This window comes from Peromyscus leucopus, chromosome 4, assembly GCF_004664715.2.
Source record: "Peromyscus leucopus breed LL Stock chromosome 4, UCI_PerLeu_2.1, whole genome shotgun sequence".
NCBI classification, from domain to species: domain Eukaryota; kingdom Metazoa; phylum Chordata; class Mammalia; order Rodentia; family Cricetidae; genus Peromyscus; species Peromyscus leucopus.
In genome coordinates, this window is record NC_051066.1 from 101,479,543 (window position 1) to 101,500,155 (window position 20,613).

At 44.4% G+C, this 20,613-nt stretch overlaps 1 protein-coding gene across 2 annotated transcripts in view; it reads right to left on the reverse strand.

Moving 5' to 3' along the window:
- Fbn1 (fibrillin 1) overlaps positions 1-20,613 on the reverse strand; it is a 209,795-nt gene that overhangs the window by 180,408 nt on the left and 8,774 nt on the right. For both annotated transcript variants that reach the window (XM_028858264.2, XM_028858265.2), the window contains one exon: positions 1,578-1,660. In XM_028858264.2, coding sequence (XP_028714097.1) covers positions 1,578-1,660 — 83 coding nt within the window. The remainder of the gene's footprint in view (positions 1-1,577; positions 1,661-20,613) is intronic.

Below are 20,613 nucleotides of genomic sequence, written 5' to 3' on the forward strand. Positions count from 1 at the left end.
TTTGGGTATTCATTTATACAGCAAATCTAATGGAGTAAAGAAACCCTGGTTTGAAATTAGTAACTCCCTTATCGATATTGGTAGCTCTCTGCCTTTCTGCTCATTCAACAGGACCCAATAGCTCAAAATCCCTGGACAGGCTAATGAAGAGAAAACAAAACAAATAAAAACCTTGTAGCCAAACATGTTTATATTCTCATAAGAACTCTGCTCTTATATTAATTTATAATTTAATAATGGAAACCTTATAACAGTGTTCTTGGCAGATGATTTTATTGTAAACATTTCATTGTTACTCTGTTCTGAATTATACTGACAGCCTTGAGGGGAGAATCCGGAATCCACCACTTAGTGCTGATTATACAGTCAGGGAAACATTTACATCAATGTCACCCAGAGTCAAATGCTCTGCTAGTGTCCGAAAAGCCAATTAACTGACAGATGACTTAGAGTTACAGCAGCCTAAGGCTCTGTCACTACTTCTTAGACTTACTGGGACAGTATGCACCTTTGTCCAAACTCAAGTGTCCTGTAAGATGCAAATGTGATGTAAAAGGCTAAAATAATATACAGGGTGGAATGTGCATTGAAACATGGAAAGAGATTTCGTAGATATGGCAAGCTGTTATTAGATGGGCTATCACAGAATCACAGCAATGTTTATTTTGATGCCTAATGAAAACATTCTACAGGGAATTCCAAAGAACTAGGGAAAAGGATTCATCTGTCAGTTCCTTTAGAGAATTCCATATTCCATCATCCTCCCCTCAGTAAATGTTTGTTTATTTATTTTATTTTAGTGTGTGTGTGTGTGTATGTGTGTGTGTGTATGTGTGTGTGTGTGTTTAAACAAGGTCTCTATGTATAGCTCTGACTGGCCTGGAACTTGCTATATAGACCAAGCTAACTTCAAATTTACAGAGATCCAAACTTCTTTGCCTCCCAAGTGTTAGGATTAAAGTGTATACCACCATGCCTGCCTTTGTTTTAAAAGACATGGTCTCCAGGCTGACCTCAAGTTCTCAATCCTCCTGTCTCAGCCTCTGGAGTTCTGGGATTATGGTGCGTAATGTCACAGCCAGCTGGGACTCAACTTCGGATCATTAAAATAAGTCCCTGCCTTTGCTCTTTGCTAAGAGCTAGACCTGCTTTTGCCCTCAAATTTAATAGACATGGTTTGGGGAGGCCTGGGCATATTACAGCCAAACAGGGAGGAATTACAGTGAGGAAGTCAGCAATGAGGAGCTTTTGTTCAAAATCCCATTAGCATGATTACACTAATCTATGCAGCCAGGAGCAGCATGTGCAAACAGCACACAACTTTAATCAAAGCGTCCCCACGGCTCCATTCTGTAGATTTAGAAATGTTCGAAAGGAAATCACTGATTAAAGAGGGCAATGCTTTGGAAAGCTATTGTGTTTCCCAAAGGGGATCCAGAAAATGTAGGAAACTCTTAGCTGCAGGCAGCTGGGCTAGAAAGACATCAAGAGTATTCGGCAGCAAGCATCACCATGCAACTAATCCATGCAACTAATGCCACACTAACATAGGAATGACAGGTTATCTGTTTACTTACGAACAATACACTGATTTCCACCCGGTAAGGTTTTCCATCCAGGACAACAGTACGCGTTATAACGTGATCCACAGACATTGGGTCTGAAACAAAAACACAGAATTCCATACTTTGAAAAATAAGATGTAACCAAACAAGAGAAAAGGAACACCCAAGTTATTAAGCAGAGTGAATCCCAGCAAACAGAAGGCAGTAAAATTTGGCAGCCTAATCAAGTTGAGTACTTTAGGGCATTTGGAACATTTTAACATAATGATATGGTAGGAAGCCCTTAATACCAGCATATGCACAGTACAGCAGGCCACGAAAACCCAGAGATGCCAGAGAAAGGGCCCGCCACTTCAGTGCATGGATGCGAAAGCCCATGGAGCTACGTAAATAGATCCAATTTAAACCAACTTCCTACAAACCTGGATATGAAAGATCACATTAAAATCTGTTACAGGCAAAGTTGTAAATGTCTACTCTCAGAAACTACATCTTTTCCCCCTCTGGCCCAGCTTACCTCTAAAATGTTACCACATTCTTCCTTTCACAAAAATTACAGGAATTCTAACTCTACCATCAGTCAGGAAAAAAGGGGGCCAAAACATATAAATATTTCTTTAGCAAAAACTTAGAAACAGCCAATACCAGAAATCACTGGAAAATAAAAGCAGTGTCACTCTGAGTTCACTGTTTACAGAGAGCTTGTCACATGTCCTGGAGCAAAGCCTCCATTCGGAATCCAGGGGCTAGGTCTTTAAGAGTTCCTGAGGGCAACTGGGTGAAGGTGTGGCTACCCCTGTATCAGAAAGGCAAGATGGAACACAGACTGAGAAGAAGCTGGCCCTCCCCTGAGTGCCTCTCCGAGGCTAAACACCCATGCCAGTTGCTGGCAATAGCCAACTACAAAGATCATGGGTTGAGAGCTCAGACCTGAATGGGACCGCTATACCAACCCCTGACCCAAGGCTCAGGGGACATCACGGGAGAGGGGACAGAAAGAATATGAGAGCCAGAAGACCGGAGGAGAGCAGTGAGCTGCTGTCCTCTGGACCTGGCATGGTTGAGGCACTCTCGGACTCACAGCAGCTCTGGCTATCCACTCAAGCCCAAGCCAGTCAAAACTGCGGAACGGTTGGGGAAGGGGTCATGGGACTTCCCACCCCTAGTGGAGGGACTTTCGGAAGTTGATGGCTGTGGGGAAGGAAGCCACAGCCCCTCATCCATGCCCACGTGGGCAGCAGTAATTGGACTCAGTAGGTTATTAACTAAAAGGAAGAAGAGGAAATGAATGAGTTGGAGCAGAGACATGGCGGGGGGGGGGGTCTGGGAGGAGCTGGAGGGAGGTAGTAAGGGTAGGTGTGATAAAAACACATAATATGAAATTCTCAAAGGTTAAAGAGTATTGTTTCTTTAAAAGGATCACATGTTTTACAGTCAGTTTCACAAAACAGAAGACATTCCGAGGCTTTCTAGTATAAATACCACAGTCCCTCAAGGATAAATCTTCAACACAACTGCATGGCTAAACCATATTTCTCAGCTGGGATATACCCAAAATCTAGATGCAAAGCCCTCCTGCGTGAACTCTACCACCTTCTCTACCTCTTGCAGGGCAGGGGACTCAGGTAGAGTCTGTGCCTATCCTTTACCTTTTCTATAATTCTAGAAATTCTGGAACAATCTACAGCATGCCATATGCACTGCAGACTGCCTGATGTCAGGGTCAGAGGGGAGCAGTGAGCTGACAGAACAGAACCTTGAACTTCATACCTAGCAACATGAAGTATGGGTGTCTAGACTCCAGAGGCATGATTTCATGGCCTCTCTGGTCTTCATTTATTTCAGCACACATCGTAATCATACGTTTGCCTTGCCTCCAGTGTGTGTATGCATGTGTGTGTGTGTGTGTGTGTGTGTGTGTGTGTGTGTGTGTGTGTGTGCGGGCATGCATGCAGGCATATCCATAAAATAATCAACATCCAGGTCCTGCAAGTAAGAAGGAGAATAAAAGCACAAAGCACCATTACCATCCAGATGAAGTCATCTCACCTACTCAGCTTCCTCAGAAAGAAACCAAATTGTATTAGAAATGTATCGGTGAGACAGGAGAGAAGAGCTCAGCAGCTGTGTACTCGCTGTTCTGGAAAGAGGACCTGCGTTCGGCTCCCAGCACCCACATGGCAGCTCACAACTATCCCAGGGGGTCAGACAGGCTCTTCTGGCTTCCACAGGAGTCAAGTATGCACACAGTACACATACATACGCTGTGGGAATTCATTCTGCCAATGGCTTTGTGGGTACAAACCCTAGGCTGTGGCTTTCTGTGTACGTGACCCCTTAAGAGCAGAGGGAGTTGAGACGTGCACTTTCTCACCACTCATACAATTAAAGCTTTAGGAAAACATAATTTAACTGCATGAATCTTGTCATTCAGTCCTGCACGTGACGAAGTCTCATTTAGTCCCTCGCGTGACAAAGTTGCAACCCAAACCTAAGTATGCAGAACATTCTGGGCAAGTAAAAGCTTGGAAGGAAATGCATAGGAAAATCGGACACAGGGATGTGGGGAGGAGGGGACTCAAACGTTCTAAATTCTATCAGCTTAAAATGACAGTCCAGCCCAACTCAATTGCCTCAGCCCTTCCCCACCAACCGCCCCTTACAACAGCTCTGTGGGATCCAGTCCAGCCCCTAAACCAAATCCTGGGATGGCTGCACAAGCCCCCTGAGCCTTTGCAGGGTGCCCAGTGGTTAAAGGTACTCTGTGTCTTCAAGTAAAAACCAGGACTGTCGGACGTAAACGAGTCCATTTACGGAGAGACAGCAGGTATAACGCGGTGAACAGGCTAACGGCAGAGGCCCCAGGGTCGGTCCCTTCCGTCCTCCGAAGCAAGATGGTCAAAAGATTGTCCCCCAAAGGTATCAAAAAATGTTAGTACTGTGAACATCGTTGTTTTTCTATATTTAGAATCATTCTATCACCCAAATCAGGGAAGGCTACGGAATTTACCACAGTTCCAGAAGAGGGAGTTAGTGTTCTAAGTCTTCACAGTGTAAAAGTCACAGCACCGAGCTGGGGAGAGGACTCAGTGGGTAAGAGCTCTCGGTGTGCACGGAGGAGAAACTGAGTTCAAATCTCCATAAAACGCTGGGTAGAACCACCCACGTGCCTGTGCCCCCAGGCACTGATGCAGGCCCAGACGGGAGATCCAGGGGGCCTGCCAGCCGCCAGTCTAGTTCTACATTCAGTGAGAGACACCTCAACAGACCGAAGGGGACAGTGACAGAGCAGGGCACTCGACATCCTCCTCTGGCCTTTACACACGGGCACACAGACAGATACGCCGCAAGTATACTCACACATTAAACTTGTTTAATAAATAAATAAGGGCGTGGTTGGCATGAATTCAGGAACAAATTGGAAAGAAAGGCTTGGAAATCAGTAAGACGACTGAGCCAAGCACCACAGGTGCTAAGAATATTACATGGTATCTAAGAACAACAGATAAATGAAAGTTATGTTCTTGAGTCCAACCTGGTCAACATAGTAAGTACCAGGCCAGCTAGGACTACACAGTGAGATCCTCTTACCCCACACCACCCACCCCCCCACCCCCCACCCCCGCCACAACAACAAAAACACTAAAAACCACCCCACCAAAAGAAAGGAAGCAGAGGGGATAAAGTATGCATCCCTCCATGAGCTAAGCTGTCACATTCCATTGTAAGAAATCAATGGCTACTGAGTCCAGACATAGTGGCGCAGGCGTAGTAGATGCCACCACAGAGACATGTGCAAGAACTGAAGACAGGAAAGAGTGCCAGGGAGGCAGTGGGGAGGACCGTGTACTTCGCCACTCACTCACTGCCCTTACACCGCTGCGCACGCTTCACATCTTAACTATCCGGCTAATAATCTGACCCTCATCTTCAAGCCAGGCATCGTTACTTTTAAACTGTGAATGCGGTCACCTCTCGGCAGAACATTATGTTTTATTAGAAGGGGGGAAAGTCCTGCTTCCTTCTCCAAGCCCTTTCAACAGAGCATCCCATCATTTTACAACAGCTCCTTTAAAATCTACAGAATTTTGGATTGTGGTTGGCTTAATTCACATCATGACTTTTTGTTTGGTAATTTTATTTTTACTTTCTTTTTTGTGTTTTGGTTGTTGTTGTTGTTGTTGTTTCAAGACAGGTTTCTCAGTGTAGCCCTGGTTATCCTGGAACTTACGTTGTAGACCAGACTGACTGGCTGACCTCAAACTCATTGATCCTTCTACCTCTGCCTCCTGAATATTGGGATTAAAGGCGTGCTCCACTATTGCCCAGCCAATAATTTTATCTTTTATAATAAATAGCATACTTTTACATTTTCAGTTCTCCAATGACAGTTTTTAATCTGAAAGTGTTATAGATATACAATTTCTTCCCTGTGACTTCAGTCTGGAGAACTGCGAACTAAGAGAAATTTCTTAAACATGCTGGGTAGAATTTGTTCTACTTGCACACAGACAAAAAAAAGCTCTAATCTAGAAACTAATGAATGTCTTGTTTTAGTTGGAAGGCAGTAAGACATGTAAAAGGAGACACACTGGGCTATCTTCCTTATAAAGGTTATTACTCTAAGATTTCAGTACAAACACCATTTATAAAGAAGACACATTTTTAATGAAGTCACTCTTGTGTAAATGTGAGTATAGCATGCACATGACTTTCTCTTTCTTTCCATCATCCTCTCATCTGATCTCCTTGAACGTCACAGCTAACTGCTCTGTGCAGATTATTAGCCTTTGACAAGTTAAGGAGAATTAAAATTCAGAGGGAACAGAACTTTCCACTAAATTCTAGGATTCCTTTCTTATGTTTCATTTTCATAGCAACTCTTTGAGGTGAGTACTGTTGTTATTATCTTCTACTCAGAGGAAATTAGGGCCTCAGGAAGGTTAAACCAACTACCAACATCCCGTATCTTAGAAATGCGTCATGGGTGAATCTGAACTCAGGAAGTCTGTACTTGGGTCTATTCTCTTAACCAACAAATTAGGGCACAGATGTATTCAGAAAGGAAGATGATATTCTACTCAATGATAATAAAAGTCACAACATATCTACTGACAGACTAGAGATAAGGGATAAATTGGTTTTTACCTGTATTCTTACAGTCCATGGAATAAGAGGGGAATGTGTATATATACTACTTCATCGTTGGGATACTTTAAAAAAAAATAGTTAGGTCTTCATCTGTAACTTCTCTTTCCCAACTCCATTACCCTGGGGGATGGTGAGCCTCAACAGGCTCACTGTTGGAGCCAGTTCAGACACAGCACTTGGAGGCTGTGTGGGCTAACTAAAGCCTCTCTCAGTAGAGCAAACAGCTGGGCTCTACCACGTCTGACCACATCATTGCAGGAATTGGCCTCTGTGCAAGATGTCTGCAGATGTCCACATTCCTCTAGCCAGAACCCACTTCTGCAAGTTCGGCCTGTCTAACAGCAAGATAGCCTTTCTGCCTCCTCTCCCAAGTGCAAAGCCTTTTCCAAATAGGGTGGGTGTAATAAAAACAAAGTCAGAGGGCTTTTATGTCATGTAAGAGTTTCCCAGCCTCTGCAGCAATTAGATACTTGCTTAAGGTAAGGGCAAATGAGGCTGACTCTGTGCCACAAGCTACATGCTATTTTGACCTCTAAAGAAGCACACTTTGACCACTGAGTATAAACACAAAGAACAGTCAAGAAATCTGTACTGTCATGTAACAAAGGGTGCCCAGGACCCATGTGACATGTACCAAGATCATATCTTAATGTCATACAGCTTCAGAGTTAGAGCCTTTCACTCTCCAAACTGTCCTAGATTGTGGAGCAATAAAAACACCGGAAGTGGTTCCGTCTATAGTCAACTACGCATCATAAAGCACACAGCCCAGCATGCTTCCCCCATCCCAAACACCTCCCTTTGTTATTTTAACACCTTTATCCTGATCCTCTGGGCTGAAAGCAGAGGTCAAGTCTGCAATGATGTGAAAACCACATGTAACTGTTCCAGCCCATCTGCCAGTCACAACAGTGTGAGTAATGGAGGCAGCTTCCATGACCGCCTCAGGCCTCAGCCAGACGCTCGGGATCAGAGACGCACTTCTGGCTTGTCTGAGCCGACACGGCCCGGACACAGACAACCCTGACTTCCTACTTGGACGGTACAAGCCAACCAACCTCTCCGATTTACTTCAAGAACTTTTTCTTAACAAAAATCAATCAAAAATACTATTCTACAACAACCTAAAAACAAACAGGAAGACTAGTTGATGCTCTGGTTTTTCAATCCTTTGTCCCCTGCTTGTTTTCTCTGGCGCCAGTCAACTAGTGACGCCAGTGTCTTCTCTTCCCAAACTACGGCCTGGTGTCTTTTTCTCCTCCTTCCCTTCCTTCCTTTTCGGCCTCTTTCCCTCCTTGTCTTTGACCAGACCCTTTTCTTCTCTCCTCAGTGTCCATTTTCAGGACATCTAGAATGCAATGTTTTGTTACCACCTTCAACTCCCTGAATCCAAGATCACACAGCTCACCTTCTTGTGCGGTCGGCAAGTTCACCACCATGTAAATATCAGATACATGATCAACTCGCCACTTCGCCCCAAATCACAAAGCCAGTCAAGAGTGTGATATGACAAGCGTGGAACCAGGTCTGTGCTCTCATCCCTCAAAACACATCTGTGCCAACATGACTGAAATCATGAAAGAACTCCAGTGAAGGGGCAGTCTATGAAACACGTGACCATCCTCAGTGCTGCTACAGTCATTACTAACAGGACAGAGCTTAAACATTCTCTGTGGCTTGAAAAGCCACACTGACTAAATGTTAGATGTAATATGGTACTGACTAAATGTAAGATGTAGTATGGTAAGATGTGATGGGAGCAGGATCATTAGGCAAAAGGCAAGGGAAAGAACTGAAAATGGAGTTAAATGAAGTGACTATGCATCAGTACTTGTTCATTGATTGCAATGAATGTGCCCTGAGAGGCAAGATGCTATTCACAGGGGACACACACCAGGCCATCACTCCTGGCCCATACAGCCCTGGAAGATAGAGACACAAACAGCTTCTCCAAACCTGGGAGGCCACTCTCAACTGACAGCTAATTTAATCCTTTTAGAACCTCTCTCGGTGATTGGAACATCCACATGAACGTGTTTTTCGTGGGGGAAAGAAAGGAAGAATTTAAAGCTCAAAACGCCCCCGAGGTTCATTATAACAGGAAACACGAAGCTGGGCCGTGAAAAGCAGCGGTCCAGATGTTTAAAGAAAGTCTCTAGGTGCAGCAGGTCCTGATTCCTCTGAGGTGTCGAGCACTTTCTGCTTCTGGTTCTCTGGAATAAATAGTCCTAAGAATATAGGACTCTGCTCAGATGCCTGGGCCACCTGAGTCTCTCCCAACGTCCAAGCAGAAAACAATTAATTTGCTATGCTCTGGGGCCTATCCTCTGGAGTGCAGATTTGTCTCTGGACACATGAAAGGAGCTCACATCAAGTTCACAGACAGGAATTTTAGCCCCAAAACAGGAACTAGTTAGCACTTGAGGGGTAAGGAAAGCTTGCCTAAAAAACAGAAAAACAGGCAGTCTCAAAGTTGTATCTCTCAAGATTCTAGGAGATTATAGGAGTGCAAGGTGACTCCGAGCTTTAGTTCTGAATGCTAGCAGCTCCTGGCTGCTGAGCAGATTGGGGCCCTAAAACTTTCTTTCTGTCTATTGGTATCCGAAGGTTGGAACCGCCTTCCCAAGAGAAACAGTGGGAGTAGGTGGTGGTTTGGTCCCCAGACTAGACAAACAGCAGGCTCTCGGCTACTTTATCAGCTAAATAGACCACTGTGGGCTGCCCTGGGAACATAACCACAGCTTACAACGCTTTGTGGGAAACATTCCATAGCAGGGAACCTGAAGGAAACTTGGCCATGTAAACACATGGGCCCAGGAGAACACAGGCTGGGGCAGACCATGAGAAAGGGCTCCACGTGCATTGCCGTGGAGAAGCCGTCATTCATGCTGGGTGATGACTTCTAATATAGTTGCCTTGGGGTCACCATGCTGCTGTCAGTAGCCCCTCACCCATGATCTGTAAATAAGCACAATACTCTGTTTGGTTCCCCAAGGTGAGTTGTGATGGGATGGGACTTTGGTTTGTCCTTATAACCTGAGGCACGGGGTTGGGGGAGGGGAGATGTTTACAGATCCTCACATTAAGTTTCTAAAAAGTCAGAGGAAGTTAGGTAAAGGCTCACAGTTAGTATGAGTGTCACAGCTCTGAAGGAGAAAGTGTCCTGTCAACTGGGAGCCAAGGAATACCCCAAAGTCACACCACACAACAAACCTCACTTAAGATTTATTGGGAAAGATGCAAGAGAGTAGCTGCCTCTGTTCAGGAGAGAATCAGCAAAAAACTGAGCAGGATGCAGGGTTTCTTAGAGGCAGAGCTTTCCAGGGTGGCCTGGGACTAGTGGGAATCTGGGGCCTGATCTTGGGGCTTTTTTTTTTCCGGTTATGGCAGAGTTTGACCACCTGAGTCTTGAGGGGCTTCCAGTTAGCACAATTATTTCATTGAAGCTAGCACTTGATACTGTTATGGTCTAAAACGTGACAGCTCTTTTTTCATCCTTGCAATTAAAAGTAAAGTTGTAATCATTTACATATATGCATATGGAAAAGAAATAAAAGTAGTGTACATTTTAAGGGGATTGATTAACTTAGCAATTTATCCAGCTCCTGTCATGTTATGCTACAAAATAAAAACAGTAATTAGCAAATTTGGGTGAACATTATAACTTATAACATGAGTTTTTCCCCAAACCCTATAAGAAAAACACACTGTCCTGCTCATTTGCAGATGAGGAAATGGGAAAACTATACTAAGGACATAACTTGTTTTAAAGGCTACACTATGGAGACTTAAATCACCAAGTAAAAGGCAAAAGAATTTATGAATAAAACATTGCCAGATTTGTGCTGAAGAGCTTTGGAGCAAAGAGCAGAAAGATGTTTCTCTAATAGTCCAAAGAAGATGTATCTTGCTTTTCACTAATCTGTGCAACATTTTTGTGCTCTGGTTTTCTTTTATTAGGTCTGCAAAACAAAACAAACAAAATCCACTTCTTCTTAGGCTGATTATACAACGTGTGTTGTGGTGGGGTTGATGTGAAGGGTGTAGATCCGTGTTTCTGTTACTAACATGGTTCCTGCAAGGGTGAGTACACGGCCAGCTCCCATGATTAAAAACAATGTTAGCCAACTCTCAAACGGTAAGGGTTTGAGGAACATGCAACAAGTGTCTGGGTGGGTAGGAGGCAATATAATGATTCAAAATCTGCTCTCAGCTGGTTCCAAAACGCCCACTGACACCCACTTGAGCATAGAGTTTGACTTGTCTTTGGAAAAGTAGAGGCAGGCACGCTGTCCAGTGACCTAGCAGCTAGCTAACCTTGCTTAGGAAAACCGTGGGCCTCATGAAGTCGTGGTGACCCATTTCATGAGAAATCAGAGTTCCTACCCACTGCCAGGACCACAGATCTCCCCTAAAATCCAACATGAAAGCTTTCTCTCACCCAGGTGGTAGCAGCATTGGCCTCCACAGGTGCCAGGACCAAGACACGTGGGACAGTATTTATATTTCAAACTACAATTCATTTGAATGAAAACTAAATGCAAAGCTTCAACAAAGCAATGTCCACTGACTAATGTGACATTATTAGTCCACATGCCTCTGGAGTTTCCAAATCTTTGTAGTCATACCCACTGGGAAAAACAAACAAACAAACAAACAAAAACAAAACAAAAAAACAGAGCCCTGGTATCTCCTGAGAGTTTTTTTTTCCAGCGGATGGTAGACATGCCTCCAGCCTTTGGGAACAATGTCCATCTGCAAGATGCAGCCCTCACACAGACAGTGTACCTAGCACAGGCACAAACTACCCTCACCAACACTCAAGGAAGCTCCTGGATGGCTCTGGCTCTCATGTCCTTTACTAACAGAGGATGGCTGGCTGTGCAGGTGGATTTTGCAATCTCTCATTCAAATCACGAAAGCTATACTCAGGCATTAATTAGTTTACGGTTTCTATTGCTTTGAGGAGACACCATGACCAATGGCAAACTCTTATAAAGGACAGCATTTAACTGGGGCTGGCTCACAGTTCAGGAGTTTTGGCCATTATCATCATGGCAGGTAGCATGGCAGCACACAGGCAGACATGGTGCTGGAGAGGTAGCTGGGAGTTCTACATCCGGATTGACAGGCAGCAGGAAAGCAGTGAATTGCTGGGCCTGGCTTGAGCGTCTGAGACTTCAAAGCCCACCCCTAGTGACACACTTCCTCCAACAAGGCCACACCTACTCCAACAAGGCCACATCTCCTAACAGTGCCACTCCCTATGGGGGCCATTTTTATTCAAACCATCTCAACTCCTGAGGCAGAAATGCTGAAATGAGGGTATAAACATTTCCTTCTGGACACTGAGTGAAATTTATGTTAAAAACCTCTTCTTTCCAACTATAGTGAAAAACAGTTGCCAACTCTTTATAGCATCCTTGTGTGAAACCCCTTCTCTTAAAATAAAAATAAACCAGAGTGGTGCTACACATCTGTAATCACAGTAGTCAAGAGACTGAGACAGGAGGATTACCATGAGTTTGAGTATAGCCTGGGCTACATAGTGTACTCAGATGACTAAGGTCACCCAGAACTACATGGCAAGACCCTTTCTCAAAATTAACTAATTTTAAAATAAATAAAACCTTGTTTCCATTTTGACAGTTATAGAAGATCAAAAAACCAAAGGATTCTGGCTATGGAATAGACCTCCGCAGAGTTATCTCCTTTCATTTGTCCCTCAAGTGCCAGGTTCACCCTTTAGAAACTTCCCACAATCTTCAACCTTGTGATAGCCAATCATTACTATTCCATGTTTTGCAATTTTTCTATATCCTTTGGGGGTCATGGATCCGAAAAAGCAAACTTGGCCGGCTGTGAACCTTGAGTGTACATTCAAAACTCCTTTACAAGCTTTACAGCATTAATAAACAAGCAAAGAATGGCAGAATAAGAGCATTTCCATTCCATTTCCCGAATAAATCAGTGGTTCTAGAAGATGAACATCGATGGCTAAAGTCATGGAGGGAAAGACTTGCATTACAACAGTGCTTCCTAGAAAAAGAGCACAACCCATTTATCAAGTCTTCTTAACAAAAAGTTTGCAGAGTTCACAGCAAACACAATAAGCCCACATCAGAGGAATGCAATGCCTAGGCTAGGAAAGGCACCAGAGCAGTACACTCCAAGAGTGAGTGGCCCACAGTCTAGACACTACCACCCTCCAGTCATGCAAGGAGTCTGGGCTGGAACGGAAGTCACCTTTCTGTACTGAGAAAGTCTTACAATGGGAAGACGCCAGTTGCACTGAAGAATGTTCTCAGTGCAGAGTGACTTTACCCCTAGACACATCCTTCTTCTCAGATGACCAATAAAGGTTGGCAGACTGGCACTGTAAGCAGCTCTACTGCTACCACTTTCTTCTAGAAGTAGATTATCAGGAGAAAATGAGAGCGAGCCAATCTGCATTTTAAAAAATACATAAAGGGTGCTGGAGAGATGGCTCAGAGGTTAAGAGCACTGACTGCCCTTTCAGAGGTCCTGAGTTCAATTCCCAGCAACCACATGGTGGCTCACAACCATCTGTAATGAGATCTGGCTCCCTCTTCTGGCATGCAGGGACACATGCAGGTAGAACACTGTAAATATAATAAATAAATAAGTCTTTAAAAAATACATAAAGGATGCATAAACCAATTACAAAATATGGACTCTATTTAGACCCCAATTTCAATGAACTATAAAAATAAAAAGTATGACTTAATTAAGGAGATTTTAAAACTCACCAGATATAATATTTAAAAACTAATGTTAAATGTGATATTGGTGTTGTATTTATGTTTCTTGAGGGAGGCTCACCTTTTAGAGGTTGAAATATTAACAAATACACGAAATGTGGTGGGCATGTGGAAAGTGCACTGTCTATAAAATGCTTGCATGGGAACGTGGGGACCTTGTTGGATCCCCAGTACTTGCATTAGAGGCCAGGCATAGTAGTGTGTGTACATAATCCCAGAGCTGGGGAACAGCACATAGGAAGCTCCCTGGGGCTTGCTGACTAGCCAGTCTAGGCTACTTTGCAAGTTTTGATGACAAGGAAAGACCTCAATCCAATAAAATAAAAGGGATGGGTGTCATCTAATGAATGGCACCCAAGGTTGTTCTCTGGCCTCTACATAAACGTAGATACCCACACCAACACTCAGACACACAAAAGAATGTTTCAGGGGTTCATTTCAAAATAATTTATGGCAGCATGAGTAGATGAAACAAGATTAACTACATGAGTTCATGTGTGTGTGTGTGTGTGTGTGTGTGTGTGTGTGTGTGTGTGTGCATGTAAGTTGTGTAAGTGCAGTATACCTGTGTATGATATGCCTGTGGATGTATATAGACACAAGTTCCCATGCCCATACATGCAGAAGCAAGAGGGGAATATCAGGTGTCCTTCTCTATTACTCTCCACTGACTTCCTTGAACAGGGCTCACCCACTAAACCTGAGCTGGACTGGTAGTCAGCAAGCATCAGCAATTCTCCATCGGGTGTATGCACCCATACTCAGCTTCCTGTGTGGGCTCTGGGGATTTGAACTCGGGTCCTCATGATGGGAAAACGAGCGCTCTCACTTGTGGCACCATCTCCCCAGCCCCCAAGTCTGACTTTTAATTGAGAAATGGGAAGCTAAGACGTCACTGCCTCTTCCTCCCTAGGTTTGAACAAACCTGACAGTCCTCACATTGAAAAGTTACACGGTGACTTTGCGGTATCATCTGGTCCATCCTGACTGCCACAGTCTTTGACAGATCATCAGCTCCTCGCCTGTTTCCTTCCTTCTTTTCCTTGACAAACCATTTGTATCTGGTGTATGCCTCAGCAGTCCTGAGAGGGACCAAGACCCAGACTGGAAATGACAAGAGTCCAAGTCAACCATCTCCAACAACTGATAAGAACTAACCATTGTGAGGATGATGCTGACCAGATGGGGAACCCAAGAACAAACAGCTTGAGCAGACCTGTGCAAGTCCTTAAGCATGCTGGCCATGATCCATTCTCACATACACCCTCTATCTTTCTCAATGATGAACCCATTCATTAAGAAATGCATTTGAAGGGAAAGACATTAGTCTGTGTTAGGCCTAGAGGGGATGGATTTGGGCTTTTCTGTACCTGGAAGTGGTCATAGTTTACAGTCACAGGGAATATAAATGTGCAGGATGGCATCACTCAGCAAGGAATCCCCAATGTTTCCTGACACTTCGGTGAGTGAGAAGGTGGAATAATTTGTTTTCAAGGAAAAAAACAAATGAGAAGATAAGTCAGCCTGAGCTCAAAGAGTCTTGCTTTCAAATGTTCAGCCATGTCTAGATTGCTTACAAAAGGATACAATGACTTACATATTTTTATAAGAGTACGGAAAAAAAATTCAAAGTTTTAAAGGAAATACTTATTTTAGTTTAGGTTCATTTTTCTCCTGGAAGTTGATGAAGCACAGAAAATACTCATATTTGCTTTTATATTTTGTATTGTCTTTAAATAAATGTTGATTGTCATTTGGTTACCTATAATAGCATTCTACCCACCCTCGTTGCCACACAGAGACACACCAGGCACTGTACTAGGAATGTGTCCCGCACCGTGTCATTAAATCTTGGACAACACCAAAAGGTGTGTGCTATAATTTTGTTTACAAGGTAATAAATGAGGCTTACAGAGGTCACACCACTTGTCTGAGGTTTCTTCCCAGTAGGTGGTGGAGCCAGGATCTGACCCAAGCATGTCTATCCCCACATTCCCAAGCCTCCCTGAAAGCATGGCCAACGGTGATTAGTGTTCATTGAAAATGACTCCTCTATCTTTTAAAATATAGTCCCACAAGCAATACCACTCTACCCCATTACCCACAACCAGGCTCAAACAGGAAACAGTGTGAGGTAATTACAGCATATCCCCTAGCCACCAGCTCTGGGGTTTTATGACTGAACTGCCAAATCACTCCTAGCCAACTCTGCAGGAAATGTTCAGACACTTTCTCGGATTCCAGCTAAAACGTCCACTGTGTGGCCCTGGGGAGTAGAGCACTCACGGGGTGGTAATGGGATATACAATTTGCAAACTCGAGGTCCGGGGCCTACACTCTCGGGTGTGAAACAGCAGCAGTCCGGGGAGATCACAAACTACTTGTGGACTTGAAGGGTGGACGTCGGTTCTCCCCTTGCCTGGCCCTTGTCCACATCATCCCTGACTTTACCCATATGCCTAGAGAGCGATATTCTAAATGGTAGGTCTGTCCAGACTTGTTGAAAAGAAGAGTACGATCAATGGCTTGAGAAGTGTGTTCATTCTGAAAGCTAAGGATTCAGTCCAACTCAAACACAGCTAGTGCTCAATAAAATTGTCATTAAAATTAAGCAGGTGTTCTCTAAACTTATGGGGGGGGGGCTACAGCAGAAAGCAATGTTTTCATGTTGGCATATTTATCTCATAGAATCTAACTGCATAAATCAGTAACTGGATAACTGAGTATGCAAGTTATAAAGGAAAAGATTGTGCTTCACTGCAATCCAGAATTGTCTTAGCCCACGCCAGATCTCCAGATCCCTCACCTGTCAATGAGAAGTACGAGGGTGGGGTGGGGACACAGAGGGGCGAATCACTCCTTCGACTCCAAGAGATGGCTCCTACCTTCCCTTTGTCGAACTCTCTCCCTGATGCCTTTACTAAACTAGGCTCCTTTAGAAACCCTTCTTCCTCCCAAGACTACTTAATGGAGCCTTCCATTGATGGGCAGGTAAAAGTAAATATCTAAAAACTACTGCAGAATGCTCTCCCACCAAATGTCACCTACAGAGTTTACACTGCGAAAGAAAGAAGGAAAGAAAGAAAGAAGGAAAGGAGGGAGGGAGGGAGGGACGGACGGACGGAAGAACGACTCAAGCACACTTGGGCATAGTGTCACACACAATCTCATCACTTGGGAGGCAGAGGCAAGGGGATGGCTGACAAGTTCAAAGCCAGCCTGGTCTATACAGCAAGTTCTAGGCTAGCCTGGTCTATATAGCAAGTTCAAGGTCAGTCTAGTCTACATAGTGAGATCATGTTTCCAGAAAGATAGAAGAGAGAGAGGTGTGGGGGAGGGGAAGGGAGAGAGACGGGGAGGGAGGGAAAGAAAAGAAGGAAAGTGACATGCTCACTATGTCAGAGGTTATCTCATACCTAGAATATGAGAAGACTTGAAGACACCAGTCAACTGTCCGGAATATGAACACAGAAAGACGTGAGGCACTACCCAACATCATGCTTCTACTTAAACCAGATCTGTCCCACTGTGGTTTCTACAGCTATGAACTCAAGAAGAAAATCTGTACCACGGGTGCTTTTGAATGGCCCTTCTCTGGGTCTTGGCTAGCATCTAAAAGCTCCTAAAATTCATCTCTCTCTAACACATTTGTAAACATGCTTTTCACAAATGCCACCAAGAAAGACTTTGAAGGTATTCCCAAGGGGGCTGGAGAGTGAGCACAGCGGTTCAGAGCACCTATTACAGAGATCCAAGTTCGTCTCCCAGCACCCACATTGTGTGACTCACAGGATCATGCCTTCTTCTGAACTCCTTAAGTACCTGCACTCACAAGTACACAGCCACATACGCATACTGATGATTAAAAATTAAAGGAATCTTTTTAAAGGTATTCACAAGGACATAATCCTGTGGAGGTCTGGCATGCCACCTTATAAATCATCACTGAGAGGACACAGCTAGGTGTGGACATCAGCCATTGCCCACAGCACTATTTACACAGGGCCACATTCACAGGTGCATAATAAGCCATGGGTTAGCCTGCCTTCCCACTGCATTCCTCTGGGTAGTTGCATGGAATCTTTTCTGCTTTGGACTGACTCTCCTTCAGAAGCCCTAAAAAGGCTGAAGGCCACAGGTCACTGCCAGGAGTGAGGAAGTTGTCCCTGGAAACTAGGCCTCTGTTCTGACCAGCCCCAGCCCTTGGCTGAGAGGCTCTCACTCCAGAACCTTCTCCTCTAGCCTCCCTTAGCTTCCCCCCTTCCCTCCTATAACAAAACTTATAACAAAACAAAATACTTGTATTTTTCTTCTGGGAGATTCCAAGTTTCCCACATAAATAGGTTTCCCTATTACTTAAGATGCATTTATTTTTCTTAATTTTCAAACTCTAATATTTCTCTCTGCTCTATTTTATTTGTAGCTGCAGTTATAGAGTTACTTTTAAAAGAAGAGAAAGAGGAGATGAAGACAATGTGGATGATGATGTAAGAGCTAAGGCAGATCCAGGCTGGGAGGCGGTGTCTGCAATCCCAGCACTGGGCTGGTTTTGTGCGGCCACCTTTGTTACTGTTGTTTTTGGCCTCTGCCTAGGATTACGGGCTTGTCACCACACTCAGCCTGGCAAAGTCAATGCAGGAGGGTCATGAGTTCAAAGGCAGCCTGGCCCACATAGTGATAATGTGTCTTTTAAAAAAGGAAAAGGATGAAAGTGGAAGGAATAGAGGAACAAAGACAGTGATGAGGAAGAGGCGAAAAACAAAAAGGAAAAACGTCCTTGGGAATGGGCGCTTTATTAATATAGAGATTGTCATAAAACTTAACAACAGGCCAAGTGTATCCATAGGGCTGACATAAATCCTGTCTCCCGACACCAGTGTCATAAACGGCGATACTATATTTGGAATTCGATGTGTATATTTGAATGTAAGTATGACTGATGGTCTAGGAATTCACAGCCCTTCAAAACACTGACCCAAACCACTTGTCTAAGGGGGCAGTTCTCCCACCCTGCCTGCTCTGTCTGGAATACATTTCTGGCTGGAAATGGTGGAGATGGGGAATTTTCCTTTCTCCCTTCTGCTCTGAGGGGGCTGAGTAAACAGACTGAGTGATAACTTCAACCAAAAATACCACTTAGTTGAGAAAGTTGCAAAGTCACAGGAAACTTAAAGCCAGATTTGCTGCGGGGTAGAATTGGCACAACCCAAGTCTGATCTGGTTTTCTTCTGTGACAATGTGGCGACTCCTTTTAGACAAGCGTGGGGCAGTTCAGCTCCTTGACGGTCTCAGCTCAACTCCACAGGCAACTGCAGACCTATAGTTGGTTATTTTTCACAACCCCTGGTTCCAACACCAAAACATAAACAAAAACAAAATGGGACGATTATCCAACAAATGTAGAAAAATGTGGCTAAAAAAAAAAAAAAAAAAAAAAAAAAAAAAAAAAAAAAAAAAAAAAAAAAATGAAGGTAAAATCCCTGTAGGAGCAAGCACAAAAAATGCTGAATATTTAAGTTAATAAACCAGAGTGGCTGCACATCAAAGTTCTCACTGAATTTCACAACTCTAAAGGGAAGGGAGGGGGGTCTGTGTTTTTAGTGCTCATATGTAAATAAATGCACCCGGTCATTGACTGCAATCTCATTTCTGATGGCCACATGTGATTTCAGCGGGGAGCTGTGCGTGAGGAGAGAGTACCGCTCTTAAACGCTGATCCAACTGAACTGTGCTGCCATGCTATCCATGGAGCATTCTTATTCCGACACCACACAGCAAAATACAATGACAAGTCCTCATCCTCACCGCCTCTGGAGAACAAGGCCAGGCAGACTAGATCAAGCTGGAGTTAAACCTGAAATGTTGCATTATCCCCCTCAAAGCCCACTGCTTCATTCTGCTCACTCGTCTCCAACAGTGGTCACAAGAGTTCCTCCTCACGCTGCAGAGCACACTGCTCCTCACATGCAAAGGCAGCATCTGCTGCCCATGCCCTTGAATCTGGGCAAAGCCTGTGTGGCCGTTTGAACAGGAGTAGCTCCCATAGGCTCATGCGTTTGAATGCTTGGCCCATAGGGAGTGGCACTGTTAGGAGGCGTTGCTTTGGTGGAGGAGGTGCGGCCTTGTTGGAGGAAGTGTGTCACTGTGGAGGTGGGCTTCGAGGTCTCATATTATGTTCAAGCTACGCCCAGTGTGGCAGTCTCCTTCTGCTGTCTGCAGATCAAGATGGAGAACTCTCAGCTCATTCTCCTCCAGCACATGTCTGCCTGGATATCACCATGCTTCCCGCCATGATGATAATGGACTAAACCTCTGACATTGTAAGCCAGCCCCAATTAAATGTTTTCCTTTATAAGAGCTGCTGTGGTCATGGTGTCTCTTCACAGCAGTAAAACTCTAACAAAGGCAGCCTGCAACTCCCGAAGAATTCCAGGGCATACCGTTGCAGGCTAAGTTTGAGCAGAATCTAGTGGCTTCCATTTTCATGCTCATGAGAAGGAGATCCAGAACCTCTGCATAGAGAGCCTGGCTTTGTTTCTGGGAGATCATGCAGAAAGGCCACTGATGGAGGACAGACGGAGACCACAGGAAGTGAACTGAGGAACTCAGGAAACACTCAACATGAGCCCATCCAAGCCCAGCCAGCCAGCCTGAAGCCATTTGAGTCATACTACATTAGAGATATGGGGTTCCAACATGCCACCAAGAGACAGCCCCGACAGACGCAACCTTGAACAAGGCCTACCAACTGAATCAGGGGCTCAGTTTTCCCATTGACAAAAACACACTTAAAGGCTTCATCTTAAGGGGCAGTCCCAGGCAGGGGACTACACGAGAGAGAATTAAAACCCGAGAAACCCTCACCAGAGCCAAACTTATATCTCTCTATTTAGATAAGTCACACTAAGGTAAACAGAGTGGCAGGCCTGCACTTCCATGGAAGCGCCCTCCTATCACTCACCCTGACCAACAGACACTGTGAGGTACAGGGACAAGAGTCTCTGTCTAAATTCCTGACCCACAGAACTGAGAAGCCATAAAGTTGTTCGAAGTGACTTCGTACAGAGCAAAAGACAGTCAAAACATCAATGAGAGTCGGTGTCTCCTGGGAGTGG